Here is a 19,196-nt window from a genome sequence, read left to right as displayed (position 1 = left end):
TTTCTAACTAAGTTTCTTTGCAATGCGCTTTCATTTCATTTCTAGGCGAGCTATAAAGATGTCTTCTCACCAAATCCGTTCACCTCTCGGCTGTGCATTCTTCTGGATACTCGGCGATACTACACGAATTATTATTTGCCTGCCCCTGACTTTCCTGTACGTATGGCGATGTCTCTGGCCATAAATATTTCCTTTCTTATTCCATTATGGTATTCTGATAAATTCCTACAGTGAATTTCCGTTTATCTCAGAAGTGAACCGTAGAGTTTCCACATAGTGTGCCACGTTTCTTGGAACTCTCATTTATTCTCTGCACAGAGCTGGTTCTACTGCAGTAAGTAAAGATTTGGTGTCTCACGAAGAGCAAGAAGTTAGCCACACATTAAACGACATTAAAACGTAAATTTTGAGAATACCAAAGAAACGTAGGTGTGAGAGGTGAATAAAAATATCTGAAGTGGAAATTGTGACTTATTGAATAAGATCCGACTACGCAGATGTTCAGGCTCTTATAAGAATAAGACACATCTTCTTGAGAAGATAATGAAAATAGTTGACAGTGCAGAAATGCGCGAATGAGTGAACTGAGCTGTTGGACACTCACTCAACCCGCTCAACCAGATAATTTAATAACGGATGCTATTAGATAAACTCTTTCATTTATCAGAGCTTTAGTTAATCCATAAAAATAAGTCACAAAAGATGATAAACAAAGGAAAAATGAATTCGGGGAGTACGATAACAGAGATATAGGATATTCCTTCTCCATCTGGAGGCATCTTCTCTAGTGAAACACTGTGTCCATAATGGAGAGCACGCTTTATTAATATTCCTCAGCAACCACTGACATCTGAAAGGGCCGATATTTGCGTAGGGGGTCAATCCTTTTTAAAAACTTAGTGTCTTGAACAGCTGCGACATCCTTGGGAAATTTCTACAGATACATTCGCAGTTGTACTTTTTTCATGCGTCCTTGTACAACAACTTTCATTTAGTGATAATAACAGGGTACTAGTGTTAATGTTTTAATATTGTATTGCTTATAACGCTTTGCACTTTGAGCTATTATATTTGTTTATCTTTGTGTTCACAGTTTTATGTCAGTTAATTTAAATTACTACAATTGATGAATGTTAACTGCTTGGATACGTTCTCCGGACAAGAAAATGTAGTCAACTGTGCCCTAAAAACGTGTACCACTAGTGATAACAACAGCTGAGATTCATTCTAGCGTGGCCTGAGCGTGGTTCCGGATACACGAGACATGTCGAATCGTACCTGCTTCAAAAACTTCGTCAGCTCCGACAGATAGCGTCGATGCTGTATCTGAAGTTTTTTGTTTTTGCAAGAGGTTCCGAGAATTTTAAACGAGAGTCAAACAGGGGCTTTTTTTTAAAAAATAGAACAACGGAACAAAGGAAGCTTAAAGTTCAACCACCCACGGACTAAGATGTTACTAAAGAAGGAATACTAATTGAGGTTACAAGGAATATCGGACGTGTGCGTTTCAAATTACGCGTCTTGGCATTCACCTCTTACATTTTGGTAAACCACGGAAAACTTAAACTTAGATGGCCGAAAGAGGATTTGATTTTCGATACGTCGAAATGAGAGCCACGTACGATAAGCACTGCTCCATGCTGCTCGATGGTACTTTGTAGTTGTAGCCAAGCAGCCCCAATTTTAGTTGAAGGAGAGTGGTGGTAGTGCTACCGGTCTGATGAGGTAACGTCAAAATGTGAATATCATTCAAGTCTACGAAGCTACTCAAAACCATCTGTCAACTGTAAGTCCTATTTTCAAATATTTGAAACTTGGGAAGACGATGCCACGCCTTATTTACATAGGCGCAGTAAAACGATTCATCTGATCTGATACCACTTTTCAAGTGTCATGGTTCTCTATTGATGTATTTTTGCGGACTAAAGCCGGATAACTTTACATACAAAAGTGAGTAAGAAGAGGAGCATGTAACTCCGTTCCAAAAGTCCACGCTGTGCAGTTCCCTTTGGATATTCCTCGGGCCAGGAGAGGACGAGTATCGTCATCCTGAATCATTTTTGTCCCGCTAAAACATGCTAATGACCTAGTCCACGGTAATAGTCCTTCGGCTGCGTTTGTGAAGTGAATACCTTGTTCGCCGATTTGTCTGCCAACGCGGCTGAACCCGTAGAATAATGCTTATCAGTGCATCAGCGAAATCCACCAGTGCAGTGAATGCTGCCACTCCCGTCACGTCCGCCTCGAGAGAACGCCACGCGGTTAGTATAAGACACGTTCCGCGTTGTTCCTGCTCCTTGGATGTTCTAAACTGCTGAGCAGACTTTGCCAGCTCTCCTCATCCCATAGCACGCCTTCATTTTCTTGTCCGGTGAGCTTACTGCTTTGTTTATTGTTTCTGAATCTCGCGTGTATAACGAGGAAATAAATACAAGGGCTGTTCGGAAAGTAAGTTTCTATCGGGCGGGAAATGGAAACTACAGTAAAACTCCAATGAAGCTTTGTACAGATGTGTTGGGCAGTGTCTCTAGTACGCCCGTCCATCGCGTCACGTAGCTCTTTGCAGTTCTGAACGCAGTGGCCATGTAAAACATCCTAGAACTTAGTGTCTTCCGCTAAGTATGAGGACCTGGTGAGAGTTTTCGCCTGATGTCATGCAGACCACATAACATTACTGTCATGCGTTTCCTTCTTCATGAAAATTCTCAGCCGCACTCTTCAGGGGCAATGAATATGCTCCTGCAGCGTTTTCGACGGGAAGTGTTTAATCACCTATAATACAGCCCTAATTGCCCCCCCCCCTTCCCCCGAGTTCAATCTCTGCTGAAACGAAGAGCTGGCTATGAAGATAACATTTTGGCACGGAGACAACGAGCTGTAGACCAGCGCAGGGAGTTGACGGAAAGCACATGTGTCTGCCCTCTGCTACGGCAACTATGTAGAGAAGTAGCTTGGAGGTGTAGCTGACTACTGCAAATAAAATGTTTATGTTATTGACAGTGGTTTCCATTTCTCGACCGATCGGACCTTACTTTCTGCACAGTCTTCGTAGTATGATAAACCTGAGGAGTCTCGATAAAAATCCTGACATCAACGTCTCTACTGATTTGCCTTGACGCAACAGGACATAGATTTTTTTTAAGTTTTGTCCTGTTTTGGAAATAGTCTTTCGGGGTACTTTCAAGACACAAGTTTTCACGATATGATAGCTTGTGGAGAAATAAATGTCACTGTTTGCATTGAGACGCCTCTAGTACATTACCTGCATGCGCGGCCGCATCAGCTAATGGCAGTAGACGAGAGAAACTGTTATGGAGAAGACTGCGCTAAGTGACGTGGTGAAGAGGCTTGGAAATGGATGTTGCTTGTAGGGTGACGCAGAAAGAGCGGCCGGAAGGACGCCGATCCCGATGATGGACCGCCGGCAGCCGGACCAGCAAGCCGCCTCACAGGTGGGAGGCCAGGCTCTCCTCTCTGTCTCTGAGTGTGTGTGTGTGTGTGTGTGTGTGTGTGTGTGTGTGTGTGTGCGCGCGTGTGTGTGTGGCAGCTGAGCGCTCTCCAGCTGCCGTCTGCCCGGCTACACGCAGCGCGCTTCACCCCTGCAGTCCACATCTTCCACCTTATGTCTCGTTACTCCACACCTGTAGTGACTTTTAGCTGTGCAATAAGGTGGTGAAAATGCCTCGAGCTGACTGAGACACATTGTGTTTGACGTAAAGAAAATTTGCCCTTTGTTCCATGTAGGCCCCACTTATGTCAATGCTCTAGGTCCGACCTTCTTCCAGTGAGCAAACTGCATCCTTGAAATACCCTCTCAGATAGCCGAGCACGTTAACGCGTGGCTTCCGGGACTCGGGGACGCTGGTCTGTTCCGGACTGAATCCGTATAGCGGATAACTGCCTACGCACTTTCGTGGCATTGTAGATTGTGTTAAAGGTTCTTGGGTACGGCAGGTATCTGGTGATTCTTGCAGTGTCTTCCTATGTGACGTTTCGGCCTTCTTACTGCGCACAGTGTGCTGCCCGTTCCTGGAAGAAGACTGCAGCAAGAAGGCCGAAACGTCGTCAAGAATGACGCGGTAGTACGAAAAATCTACATCTGTACATATATACTCGACAACCACAGCACATTCTGGAAGATACGGTGTACAGATTTTTTTGTTTTACTTTCCTATTCCAATCGCATATTGAGCGAAGGAGAAATGACTCTCTGTTGTGTACGCGCCCTAACCCTTTTTTATCGTATTGTCATAATCCCTACGCGAGATGTACGACGGTTGTACGGTTGTCTTTGAATATAGTTTCTCTAAATCGACATTACAGGGTTTCACGAGAACTCCATCGCTTTTCTTCCAAAGATTCTCTTTTAACTTGCCCAATAACATGTATGCCTTCGTTTTTAAGACAAATCTCACACCGCCGACCAATCGAAAACTGGTCTGGATTAGAAAGAAAAATTCTATTTAAACATATTTTTCTTTTTACCAATAGGAATAAATTACCAGGGTAATCCCAAAAATAAGGTCTCCTATTTTTTTATACGTACATTGACCTGTTTACTTCTACAATGATTTACATTAGTTTACAGCTTGAACATTTAGCTATTTTCCGGCATAATCACCATTTCTGTCGATGCATTTTTGTAGACGCTGTGGCAGTTTTCGTACGTCCATGTCATAACAGCTCGCCGCCATGCTGTTCAGAAAGTTATGAACCTGTTCTTTCACCTCGTCGTCGGAGCTGAATCGCTTTCCGGCCAAATATTCTTTTAACATAGGGAACAGGTGATAGATAGTCAATGGGCGCCACGTGGGTGATTATGTTCCACTGAAACTGTTGCAGGAGAGCAACGGTTTGCCGAGCGATGTGTGGGCGAGCGTTGTCATGGAGAATGTGTACGCCCTTGCTCAACAGTCCTCTTCTCCGGCTCTGAATTGCCCGTTTGAGTTTTTTCAGAGTGTCACAGTACCTGTCAGCGTTAATTGGGGTCCCAGCGATTCAACTAGGACGAAGAGGTGAAAGAAGAGGTTCATAACTTTCTGAACAGCATGGCGGCGAGCTGGTATGACATGGACATACAAAAACTGCCACAGCGTTTACAAAAATGCATCTTCAGAAATGGTGATTATGTCGAAAAATAGCTAAATGTTCAAGCTGTAAACTGATGTAAACCATTGTAGAAATAAACAGGTCTATGTACTTATTAAAAAATAGGAGACCTTTCTTTTGGGATTACCCTCGTACTACTTCTCCCAGAAATGTTCCTTATAAATCAATTAAATTTGGTTTTATTTGTATATGGGCTAACTGCCTTACCGCAGTGATAACACCGGTCCCCGTCAGATCACTGACGTTAAGCGCTGTCGGGCTTGGCTAACACTTGGACGGGTGACCGTCCGGTCTGCCGAGCGCTGTTGGCGAGCGGTGTGCACTCAGCCCTAGCGAGGCAGATTGAGGAGCTACTTGTCTGAGAGGTAGCGGCTCGGGTCACGAAAACTGACAACGGCCGGGAAAGCGGTGCGCTGACCCTATGCCATCCATATCCAGCAAAGCCTATAGGTTGAGGGTGACACGGCGGTATGTCAGTATCGTCAGGCCTTCCAAGACCTGTTCGGACGGAGTTTAGTTTCAGTTTAGTTCAGGATTTGTATATGGCTGAGTAGGTCTGCCACAGTAATGCAGTTGTGGATACGTTGGTCGTGTCGTTCAATCTATCTCGTTTTACTTCTGTTAAATGTTATAGTCAGTTAAATCTGTAATAATGAAGTGTGCACGCCTTTAATTTGTCGTTGAACGTTCGCTTCCCCTTATTTCAAATGCATTTCAAGCCACAAAAACTTCCCAGATTGCAACAGCAATCTTCTTATAAATTTTGTGAAGGCATTATTGCTCTTCAGAATTAGTAGCCGGGCAGATGGTACACTGGACAACGCGCACCTGCTACTTTCTGTAATTGGATGAGCCAGTCGTATTTCAGGCAATTTTCTTGAGCACTAGAACTCTTATGGAGAACACTTGGTATTAATCTTTTCATCGACATTTTATTTGAGAATTCTGGAGCTTAAGATAATTGTTTGAATTTCTAATCACCGTTCACCATGAAAAACTTTTTCCTTCTTTTTCTATGTAGCTCTCCAGAAGCTTACTACATCACAACAGTAACATTTCTTGTCAGCGTGTCAGCTATTTTTCTTTCCTTCTTTTTTTACGTTCGAGATTTGTGAAACCAGTCAGTAAGAAAGACTCGCAAAATCTGGACATTCAGATGATACTCTGACAGAAGTGCTTACCTGAGTGAAAGAGCTGAAGCTACCACGAGCTGCTAATTGCTGCCTAAGCACCCGATATCTAGTTACGTTGCTCTCATCTTCAGTATACAAATTTTTCAGGGCGATGCTGAGAAGTTGGCGGGCCAAATGCCCGCCCCTCTCATGGATCGCGACAAGAAATGTGACCTTGCAGAAATTCAGGTGACAATAAGAAACACATCTCAAATTAATATTTTCAATTGGGACGTTTTATAGATGGGATGTTAATTTAGTTACATTTAGTAGCTTTGCTAGTCTCTCAAAATATCCTGCACTAATAAACACCCAGCACCATAACAGTCAATGTTTTATGAGAGCATAACACATGCTTAGAGCACCCGCTTTGTCTTAAAAAAGAAATATATTCTCTTTGGTAACTTGCAGAAAATAATAAATGAAATTTTGCCCCCATAGATTATTACATATACCATGACTCTCCATACTAACATACTGAGTTCTTTTAAGTTCTGGAAAATTCCTGAAACTTTTCTTATGCAAGGGGCGTTCAGTAAGTAACGCAAGGCATTTTTTTCTGAAAGCATGTTAGTTTTATTTATGATTCCAATATACGATATTACTCGCTGCTCTTTTCGCCACAAAATCATAATTTTCAAGATTATCTCTGTTCAACACGGCGACGTTACGCCACATTACTGAGACGGCCTGTATCCCCGCATTCTACTGGATGACGTCGAAGCCAACGTCTTGCTGCATCAGTAACCTCCCCATCATCTACGTACTGCTTCTCGTGGCGTGCAACCTTCATTGGGCCAAACAGATGGACATCTGGAGGTGCGAGATATAGGCTTTATGGTGGATAAGGAAGAGCAGTCCATTGAAGTTTTGTAAGCTCCTCTGTGGTGCGCTAACTTGTGTGAGGTCTGCGTCGCCACAGAGAAGAAGAAACTTTGCATTTTTGTGGCGACGAACAGCTCAAGTCGTTTCTTCTATTGCCTGACGGTAGTACAATACACTGCAGAGTTCATCGTTGCACCATGAGGGAGGATATCAAACAGAATAGCCCCTTCAGACTTCCAGAACACCTTCAGCATGACTTTATCGGACGAAGGTACGGCTTTGAACTTTTTTTTCGGATGAGAGGTAGTGTAGTGCCACTCCAGTTCGAAGTGATGAACCTGTGTTTCACCGCCTGTGACGATGTTCCACAAAACGTTGGCACGATCATCCCCGTAACGTGCAAGCAATTCCGTACAGATGGGCCTTCGTTGCTCTTTATGATCTTCTGCTAGGTAGCGAGGAACCTAGCGGACACATACCTTTGAGCTCCCTAACTGGTGGGCGAGGGTGTCAGTACTACCAACAGAGACGTAAATTTGACCAGCGAGGTGTTTCATTGTGATCCGTCGATCACCTTGAATGAGAGTGTCCACACGTCCCAACATTGTAGTAGCCACAGCAATATGCGGTCGGCCGGCACGCGGGGGTCGGACAAGTTTGCCGAACCTTATTGCAATGATGACAGACACCTCGTCGTGGGTTTGTCCACTGCATGGTCCCCGTAGATATTCTGCAAGTGCCAATGAATATCTGTGTGCTCTGGTTTTCGTCAAAAGAAACTCAATGACAGCTCTCTTCTTAGAACACAACTTCGTTACAGAGAAATTGTAGGGGCTGAAGCGGAAATATTCCACGATTTCTCAAAACAAATTTCGCATCTTTTCCAACCGGAAGTGGGCGAGAAAAAAAGTGTTGCATTACTTACTGAACGCCTGTCATAGTTCCATGTAAGTTTAGTTGTAAGTATGTAGAAAATTTAAATGTACATAATGATTTCTTCCATTAATTCATTTCAATAGATGAGGTTTGCTTTACAAACAGAAAATGTCATGTTTTCTGTCTCTTTACAGTTTCAGTCAGTGATAAAGTTCTTAAAGCATTTGTTTTCCTGTGTTACTGCATTCTGGAAATCTTGTCTGAAGGAAAGATATTACATACGTACCATTCCGCTCACAGAATGTGCTTCAAACCAGACTAACGAGTGTGGTAGTTTCTCTGTTTGTAAATACATAACCTGTTATCAGTAGCACGATGATTGCCCTCGAAGTGATACTGTAAGGTAGATCTTTAGTCGTATGATACTACTAGAAATATCTCTGTGGATGTGGATAGGCCAGAACGATTTTGGAAACCACAAAACAACTACCGATAATGCTAGGGAATTATTGGATACATTTCAGTGATACAAATTGCTTAAGGAAAGCAAGTGAGCTTAAACATCAAAAAATATATTTTATGCTATGGATGCTCCTGTCTGATACAATTAGTGTATTTAAAATCACGCAAAGAGTCTGTTTTGTGTTTCCACTCTAGTGGGCATTAAAACTGCAACACTAGGAAGACAGAAATAAAGATATTTTTCGTATTGCGCATATAAAGAATAGGAGAAATAATAAGTGATTAAATTAGTACGTAATTTGAGACATATAGGATGCGAAATTTAGTACACGGAGCTGCAACGTCTGGCTGCAGAAACGGCTCTAATCCAATTGGTCATCGAGTCGAACAGATAATGAATGACAGATTCATTCCATGTTGCCTCAACTCTCCGTCAGAGTTCATCAGTCGTACTGGTTGGTGAGTAGTGGCATATCTGCCTCTCAGAAACTCATGATATGATGTTTTCGATGTGTGACTGACCTGAAGTAAGTGCTGATGGCCAACAGGTGAAGACCTTCTGTACCCAATCAGTACAGGAAAGCATGAGCAACATGTAATCTTAGGATCTTAGATTGTGTTGCTGGGAGATATCAGGAGACCTCAACCGCAATATGTTAGAAATACAAATCCGCTGTCCAAATTATCGTATTTGCGAACCAGAGGTGATCGTGTTGTGTACGCAATCGCAAACCACACCATCATGCCATGTGCTGGGATAGAAGTGCTTCACGGACACATCCGTCGTAATGTAAGTTTAGTTGTAAGTATGTAGAAAATTTAAATGTACATAATGATTTCTTCCATTAATTCATTTCAATAGATGAGGTTTGCTTTACAAACAGAAAATGTCATGTTTTCTGTCTCTTTACAGTTTCAGTCAGTGATAAAGTTCTTAAAGCATTTGTTTTCCTGTGTTACTGCATTCTGGAAATCTTGTCTGAAGGAAAGATATTACATACGTACCATTCCGCTCACAGAATGTGCTTCAAACCAGACTAACGAGTGTGGTAGTTTCTCTGTTTGTAAATACATAACCTGTTATCAGTAGCACGATGATTGCCCTCGAAGTGATACTGTAAGGTAGATCTTTAGTCGTATGATACTACTAGAAATATCTCTGTGGATGTGGATAGGCCAGAACGATTTTGGAAACCACAAAACAACTACCGATAATGCTAGGGAATTATTGGATACATTTCAGTGATACAAATTGCTTAAGAAAAGCAAGTGAGCTTAAACATCAAAAAATATATTTTATGCTATGGATAAGGTATTACTCCTGTCTGATACAATTAGTGTATTTAAAATCACGCAAAGAGTCTGTTTTGTGTTTCCACTCTAGTGGGCATTAAAACTGCAACACTAGGAAGACAGAAATAAAGATATTTTTCGTATTGCGCATATAAAGAATAGGAGAAATAATAAGTGATTAAATTAGTACGTAATTTGAGACATATAGGATGCGAAATTTAGTACACGGAGCTGCAACGTCTGGCTGCAGAAACGGCTCTAATCCAATTGGTCATCGAGTCGAACAGATAATGAATGACAGATTCATTCCATGTTGCCTCAACTCTCCGTCAGAGTTCATCAGTCGTACTGGTTGGTGAGTAGTGGCATATCTGCCTCTCAGAAACTCATGATATGATGTTTTCGATGTGTGACTGACCTGAAGTAAGTGCTGATGGCCAACAGGTGAAGACCTTCTGTACCCAATCAGTACAGGAAAGCATGAGCAACATGTAATCTTAGGATCTTAGATTGTGTTGCTGGGAGATATCAGGAGACCTCAACCGCAATATGTTAGAAATACAAATCCGCTGTCCAAATTATCGTATTTGCGAACCAGAGGTGATCGTGTTGTGTACGCAATCGCAAACCACACCATCATGCCATGTGCTGGGATAGAAGTGCTTCACGGACACATCCATCGTAATGTAAGTTTAGTTGTAAGTATGTAGAAAATTTAAATGTACATAATGATTTCTTCCATTAATTCATTTCAATAGATGAGGTTTGCTTTACAAACAGAAAATGTCATGTTTTCTGTCTCTTTACAGTTTCAGTCAGTGATAAAGTTCTTAAAGCATTTGTTTTCCTGTGTTACTGCATTCTGGAAATCTTGTCTGAAGGAAAGATATTACATACGTACCATTCCGCTCACAGAATGTGCTTCAAACCAGACTAACGAGTGTGGTAGTTTCTCTGTTTGTAAATACATAACCTGTTATCAGTAGCACGATGATTGCCCTCGAAGTGATACTGTAAGGTAGATCTTTAGTCGTATGATACTACTAGAAATATCTCTGTGGATGTGGATAGGCCAGAACGATTTTGGAAACCACAAAACAACTACCGATAATGCTAGGGAATTATTGGATACATTTCAGTGATACAAATTGCTTAAGAAAAGCAAGTGAGCTTAAACATCAAAAAATATATTTTATGCTATGGATAAGGTATTACTCCTGTCTGATACAATTAGTGTATTTAAAATCACGCAAAGAGTCTGTTTTGTGTTTCCACTCTAGTGGGCATTAAAACTGCAACACTAGGAAGACAGAAATAAAGATATTTTTCGTATTGCGCATATAAAGAATAGGAGAAATAATAAGTGATTAAATTAGTACGTAATTTGAGACATATAGGATGCGAAATTTAGTACACGGAGCTGCAACGTCTGGCTGCAGAAACGGCTCTAATCCAATTGGTCATCGAGTCGAACAGATAATGAATGACAGATTCATTCTATGTTGCCTCAACTCTCCGTCAGAGTTCATCAGTCGTACTGGTTGGTGAGTAGTGGCATATCTGCCTCTCAGAAACTCATGATATGATGTTTTCGATGTGTGACTGACCTGAAGTAAGTGCTGATGGCCAACAGGTGAAGACCTTCTGTACCCAATCAGTACAGGAAAGCATGAGCAACATGTAATCTTAGGATCTTAGATTGTGTTGCTGGGAGATATCAGGAGACCTCAACCGCAATATGTTAGAAATACAAATCCGCTGTCCAAATTATCGTATTTGCGAACCAGAGGTGATCGTGTTGTGTACGCAATCGCAAACCACACCATCATGCCATGTGCTGGGATAGAAGTGCTTCACGGACACATCCATCGTAATGTAAGTTTAGTTGTAAGTATGTAGAAAATTTAAATGTACATAATGATTTCTTCCATTAATTCATTTCAATAGATGAGGTTTGCTTTACAAACAGAAAATGTCATGTTTTCTGTCTCTTTACAGTTTCAGTCAGTGATAAAGTTCTTAAAGCATTTGTTTTCCTGTGTTACTGCATTCTGGAAATCTTGTCTGAAGGAAAGATATTACATACGTACCATTCCGCTCACAGAATGTGCTTCAAACCAGACTAACGAGTGTGGTAGTTTCTCTGTTTGTAAATACATAACCTGTTATCAGTAGCACGATGATTGCCCTCGAAGTGATACTGTAAGGTAGATCTTTAGTCGTATGATACTACTAGAAATATCTCTGTGGATGTGGATAGGCCAGAACGATTTTGGAAACCACAAAACAACTACCGATAATGCTAGGGAATTATTGGATACATTTCAGTGATACAAATTGCTTAAGAAAAGCAAGTGAGCTTAAACATCAAAAAATATATTTTATGCTATGGATAAGGTATTACTCCTGTCTGATACAATTAGTGTATTTAAAATCACGCAAAGAGTCTGTTTTGTGTTTCCACTCTAGTGGGCATTAAAACTGCAACACTAGGAAGACAGAAATAAAGATATTTTTCGTATTGCGCATATAAAGAATAGGAGAAATAATAAGTGATTAAATTAGTACGTAATTTGAGACATATAGGATGCGAAATTTAGTACACGGAGCTGCAACGTCTGGCTGCAGAAACGGCTCTAATCCAATTGGTCATCGAGTCGAACAGATAATGAATGACAGATTCATTCCATGTTGCCTCAACTCTCCGTCAGAGTTCATCAGTCGTACTGGTTGGTGAGTAGTGGCATATCTGCCTCTCAGAAACTCATGATATGATGTTTTCGATGTGTGACTGACCTGAAGTAAGTGCTGATGGCCAACAGGTGAAGACCTTCTGTACCCAATCAGTACAGGAAAGCATGAGCAACATGTAATCTTAGGATCTTAGATTGCGTTGCTGGGAGATATCAGGAGACCTCAACCGCAATATGTTAGAAATACAAATCCGCTGTCCAAATTATCGTATTTGCGAACCAGAGGTGATCGTGTTGTGTACGCAATCGCAAACCACACCATCATGCCATGTGCTGGGATAGAAGTGCTTCACGGACACATCCATCGTAATGCTCTACGCAGAACCGTGACTCATCTTATTTGAAGACGTAGTGCTACTCCTGTGTCAATGCTGTCATTGGGCGCACCACTATCAGCACATCCCTCTGTCTTCATGTGAAGGGTGTCCAGAATCTAGACCCTAGATGTTAACAGGAAGGCTTAAAAAAGATAAAACCAGTAAAACTGCTCAATTAAAAATTGGATTGTGAAAAGTTTCGTATTTGAGTTGAGTTGGCACGCGCAAAGATTGCAATAACACTATGCTTCGAGAAGAAATAATGCGTTAAAGAAAACGCAGGATAAAATAAACACACATGCCAATAATTTTAAAAAATGTAAAACATGATAGATCCTTAACGACCTGAATTGATTTACATAACACAAAAGAAGTCTTTTATGATAATAGAAAGCTCGGACATGCTTGTGAAATGCAAACCCAATTTTTTACATGTACTGTTCAAAATTTACGTGAATGACGACGGATTTTTTATGCTTAGGATGATTGCAAAGCTCACATGAATGTAACTAAAGATCATTTAAACAAAACTGAATTTTTAATATACCTCGTCTTTAAATCAGATTAAAAAGTATGAAATAATATTTCTTAACCCCATACAGATTCCTACCCCATTCAGATAGTCCTCAAAATTTGTGATTGTGAATTTGTAATAGTTATGAAAATTCTTGTAAGATCCAAACACGTGGTGCGCATGCAATATATAATAGCAATGAAGTAAACAATTCATTTATAAATTTCGTATTGTACGTACTCCACATCTTTCGTTTTAAATCTGACAAGCATTTTTGTAGCTATTAAAAATTTACAAACTCAAATTTTTAGGACTAACTTATGTGGTTAGGAATCTGTATGGCCTAGGAGAAAATATTTTATTATTTTTAGTCCGATTTAAAAAGTGGTATATTGAAAATTCATTTTTATTTAAATAATTATTTTCTTTATTTTAGTCTCTTGTGTGTGAAATTTTTCAACCGATTTCAAGCATTTTGGTGAAACTACAGCAGAGACGCGTGATTCATTCCATATTTATTTCAGTTTCTCTTCACCTGATTCAACCAATATATTGCTTCTTCCTATGTATATCACGCGAAAAGACAGTGAAACTAAAGACTGCAGATATTCGAGTTCACTCAACAATCGTTCTTCCTGCAAATCATTCGCAACTGCGATAGGGCAAGGGGGAAATGGCAGTGGTACACAAAGTAACCTCACCCACACACCATACAAGAAAGTGAATTGTTATTGCTCTGTCATCCAGTCCTGAGCTACCGAGCAGTCAGACAAGAAAGCGATCTAAATTAAAACGTGATAAAAAACGATTCCTAGCTCGGATTGTGCGGAAGTGTTCCTAGAACCTGTCACCAAAGCTTTGCAATGTTCTATTTGAGGCAGACCACATAAGTGGTTTAGATAACAGTTAAGTAGAACTAAACGATGTAATTAATAGCTTAATGAATTATTCACTAGGAGTTATCAGCACTGTTGAGAAATTAGAAGTATTTGAATTATACCCACACCTGTGTTTTTTGGTAATATTGGTTACAAAATTAATGAAATAAGAATTAACTGAAATTTTGCTCCTATTTCAGCGACTCCATAAAAAGAAATGAAAAGGGAAAAGCAGACAGAGTACTCAATTACATTTAATACTAACGTTAAGTATTAATAATGACTCATATCATTACTGTGACTCAAGTTTCATGAATTTTGTTAGCTACTGGATACCATAAAAATTACCATATTCATGATACTTATAAATTACTTAATTTATGACCTTGAGAAGAAATATGTCTTTTTCAGTTTAGCACTTCAAGAACTTCACAGTTTGAAACTTATGAACCACCTGGAAATTTTAATAAAATGGAATGTTCATTGCGTTCAAAGCGTTACATACATTATACATGACTATCAACGTTGTTAAATTGTAAGAATCTCAGGAAACGCAGCAACACAGATTTTTGTGTTTCACGAATTTGAATTACCACGCTGGGGACCGACTGGCGTTGCAGCGCTCTATTTCAGTGAATTTCCTGCGTGCTTCAGCAGCTACGACTAGCCGCTACTTGCAGCCTGCAAGGTGAGCTCTACGCCTACACTTTTGTGGCTGTTAGGTAAAATAATCGACAGTAGTCAACCTCCGGTCCACTTATGGCACCTCATTTGTCGATTTTCATCAACACACGTGTAACTACCGTGGAGCTGTCATCAGAACAGAGGAGAACCAGAAAATCAAATTACTAAACGTCACACCGTTTTGGCCGGATCACTAGACAGTTCCAGTCGTGACCCTACTGAGCGAATCAGCCAAACTAGTTGCTACGAAGAATTATTTAAAAGGATTAGGTGCAGCATTAATAACAGACTGCAAAAATTCCAAAGAGGGAAAAGGCGACATTTAAGATGGTGTCCTCACTTCATATTCACAAGAAACTGGAGGCAATTGTCCTGCTCCTTGTAGACACAGTAGCACTTAAAGGACTCAATTCTCTTAACTTCACAGCTGTTGGTATTCTGTAGGAGTGTTGTAGAAATGAATGTTAGGGATATTTAGCATGTAGAAGGAAGGCGCGACTGAGGTGTAGAAAATTAAGCCAGCGGTGTCCTTGTGAGCCGGCCGCTGTGGCCGAGCGGTTCTAGGCGCTTCAGTCCGGGACCGCGCTGCTGCTACGGTCGCAGGTTCGAATCCTGCCTCAGGCATGGATGTGCGTGATGTCCATAGGTTAGTTAGGTTTAAGTAGTTCTAAGTCTAGGGGACTGATGACCTCAGATGTTAAGTCCCATAGTGCTTAGAGCCATTTGAGCCATTTGTCCTTGTGAGAAGACGTTTGAACTTTGTCCGATCACGTCCATCCGTTTGTTTGCCTACAGCTCACCACATGGGTGGCCTGTATATTCAACAACTGCCCATCGTTCCCGTATTGTTTCAGAATGCTATGAGAAACATTGAACGTTTAGTTATACATGTCCGTATTGATCACATAAATTGTACAATTCGAAATTACCTGTTTCGGACATTGTCATCTTCAGATCTGTTACAAATAGACAAATAGTGTTGTAACCAACTAAGTTCAATTAACTAAAGCGAAATCCACAACAGGCCTAGTTATACATAAGAAAAGCAAAACTATTAACATGATTAACAGTGATTCATACCAGCCATACATAACATAAAAGTATCGTAAGTATCTATGTCAAAATCTATAATCTACTTACATACATTGATCAGCCAGAACATTATGTCCACGTACCTAATAGCCGATATATCCATCTGTGGCACAAATAACAGAGGCGATGCGTCGTGGCATGGAAGCAATGAGGCCTTGGTAGGTCGCTGGAGGGAGTTTGCAGCACATCTGCACCCGCAAGTCTCCCAATTCACGTAAATTCCAGGGAGGGTGGCGATGAGCTCTGACGCCACGTTCAATCGCATCCCAGATGTGTCCGATCGTGTTCAGATCTGGCGAGCTGGGGGCCCAACACATGAATCAGAACTCGCCACTGTGCTCCTCGAACCACTCCATCACACTTCTGGCCTTGTGACAAGGCGCATTATTTTGTTGAAAGCTACTGCCGTCGGAAACATGATCGCTATGAAGGGGTGTACGTGGTCTGCAACAAGTGTATGGTACTCTTTGGAGGTCATGATGCCTTGCTCGAGTGCAACTGGACGCATGGATGCCACGTAAATGTTCCATACACTATAATGGAGCTACGCCAGTTTGTCTCCGTCTCGCAGTACAGGTGTCAAGGAGCTGTTCTCCTGGAAGACGACGTTTATGCTCCCTCCCATTGGCATGATGAAGCAGGTCTGGGGTTCATCAGACAATGCAACGATCTACCACTGTCTCTACATTCAGTGCCGATGGTCACGAGCACAGTTCAGTCGTAGTTGCTGATGTCGTGGTATTAATGTTGCCAAATGCATGGATCGTCGGCCGAAGAGGTCTATCGTTAGGAATGTTTGCTGCACTGCGTGTTTAGACACACTTTTACTCTGCCCAGCATTAAAACCTGATGTTAGTTTCGCCACAGTTCGACACCCGTACTGTTTTACCAGTCTGCCCAGCTTACAACGTCCGACATCTGTAATGAGGGGTGGCCGCCCAATCCCACGACGTCTGGACGTGGTTTCACCTTGGTTTCGCCACGTGCTGAAGACACTCACCATAGTGATCCTCGAACACCCGACAAGTCACGCAGTTTGCGCAACGCTCTTGCCGAGCCTCCTGGCCATCACAGTCTGTCCTCGGTCTAACTCAGACAGATCCTTGCCTTCGCCATTCTATGCACGGACAGCACACTCACTGATACTACATGCACTGTACGTGTGTCTGACTAGCAGTCATTCTTCGCCAGGTGATGCTGCTATCAGCTGGACGTGTTTATGTAGATAGTAGGTCGGTGGTCATGATATTCTGGCTGATCGGTGCAGTAAGTGCTGATGATTACCTGTATAAGTACAGCACTTATACAAATAACAGTGGCCAGTTGAGGGCACTAATGCTAGGGTATATGGATACCCACTAACCTATACTCAATATTTAAAATGCAGTATGCGTCACTAGCCTTGCAAAGTAAATAAGGCACAATTGTGCAAAAGTCAGAAGAAGGTCTAAAAGTAACGTTACAACTATAAAGTGAAACAGACTTTAAGCCTAACATTGATGAACATTCGACGAATATGAGTTTGCTTGTGTGAGTCTCCTTGTCAGCAGGCCCCGGTCATACTAGCCATCGAGTGAAATCCATGCGGCTTACACTCCTATAAAACTACGATCTTGTATTGAACACCTCCTGAATGCATTCCGTGTTTCGTGGAGTTCATGTAACAACGCATCTCGTACCTATTTGCTGTTGTAACATAGGCGATTAACCTCCTGGGACTTTTAGTTATAGGGCGACAATAGGACAGACTTTGAGTTTCAGAGTAGTACGGATTGGTGGTGGAATTTAATAAGTTTCAGTATCTTACAGACAAAATTAAACGTGGAATCAGGAGAGTATTAGTAAAGCGAAATGAACAAAGAATTGAGATTTCTGATCCTTTTATTGTACAGCAATAACAACAGCGACAGTGGATGTTGTATGAGATGTCATCATATTGAATAGTCTGGTAACTGACAGAGTGAGAAGTTATGAGCAAAGTTGAGACCCAATTATTCGTCTCATAACTGCACCGAAGCCTACATCAGCCACCACTGTTGTCGTTTACACGCCCACATCAAAATAATATGGTGAAGAAATAAGAGTAATAGATGAAGAAATAGAGGTAAAATGTAAAGAGAATTTAATGCTCTTAGTGACTAGAACGTCACAGTAGGGAAGAAAGCAGGAAGCAGAATGCCTGGAGAATATGAGATTAGTTAAAACTAGAGCATAGTGCTGACGGGTTGACACAGACGCTGAGAAAGAAAGGAAGATTCATAGATTGAGGTTAAATGTCTTATCGACAATGAGGTCATTATAGACGGAGCACAAGCTCCTATTGGGAATGGAAATGAGCCGAGTTCTTTTCAAAGCAACTACCGCATAATTTGTCTTAAGTGATTTAGAGAAGGCCGTGCGGTTAAAGGCGCTGCAGTCTGGAACCGTAAGACCGCTACGGTCGCAGGTTCGAATGCTGCCTCGGGCATGGACGTTTGTGATGTCCTTAGGTTAGTTAGGTTTAACTAGTTCTAAGTTCTAGGAGACTAATGACCTCAGCAGTTGAGTCCCATAGTGCTCAGAGCCATTTGAACCATTTTTTGGATTCAGAGAAACACTGAGGTACGTATATGTGGTAGACCAGACGGGGAGCACAACTTCCTTCGAAGAAAATGGCTCAGTAGTGTAACGAACTTAAACCATAACCTGCTGTGTTACCTAGTTCTGTCGCGAACTGAGCCATAGGTGAATTAAACGGTTCTCAGAGACCCGCTTTACTTAATTTTGACTGTGAATTTCGATTATTTAAACTCATAAGGTCCCAGTTTTACTTCAAAGCTTAACGAAAGTAACCACGTCAGAGTTTGGCAACAAACAATAAAAGAACGTGAAAAACGAAAACTCCCGAAATTAAATTCGTAAATAATTTAGAAAATGGTTATAATTTGTTCAGTTGTAACTGTAAGAGCCAAGTAAACTCGCATTTGGTCATCAGTATGTTGTAATATGATGTCTCACTGAATGTAAACACTTTTTACGTAGTTGACAACTGTCAAAATCAAACTTGCGGCCGGTACCGCGACTTGCACCAATAGGGATTGAGCAGCTCATCTGTGATTGGTGGGTGCTCAGAATTTAGTGCCGGACTCCATAACATACGTGAGATACAACACCAATGCGTAAATGCACCCAATAAAAACAGAACACACCTGCGTGAAAACACACCCCTCCAAAGAACACCA

The 19,196-nt window shown here is 41.3% G+C and overlaps 1 protein-coding gene across 1 annotated transcript in view; it reads left to right on the top strand.

Annotated features, from left to right (window-relative positions):
* Positions 1-19,196, top strand: part of LOC124795848 (probable 3',5'-cyclic phosphodiesterase pde-5) — a 762,693-nt gene that overhangs the window by 683,709 nt on the left and 59,788 nt on the right. The window contains exon 15 of the mRNA XM_047259933.1: positions 6,390-6,470. Coding sequence (XP_047115889.1) covers positions 6,390-6,470 — 81 coding nt within the window. The remainder of the gene's footprint in view (positions 1-6,389; positions 6,471-19,196) is intronic.

This window comes from Schistocerca piceifrons, chromosome 1 (genome assembly GCF_021461385.2).
Source record: "Schistocerca piceifrons isolate TAMUIC-IGC-003096 chromosome 1, iqSchPice1.1, whole genome shotgun sequence".
Taxonomy (NCBI): domain Eukaryota; kingdom Metazoa; phylum Arthropoda; class Insecta; order Orthoptera; family Acrididae; genus Schistocerca; species Schistocerca piceifrons.
This window is presented reverse-complemented; position numbering and strand designations above follow the sequence as displayed.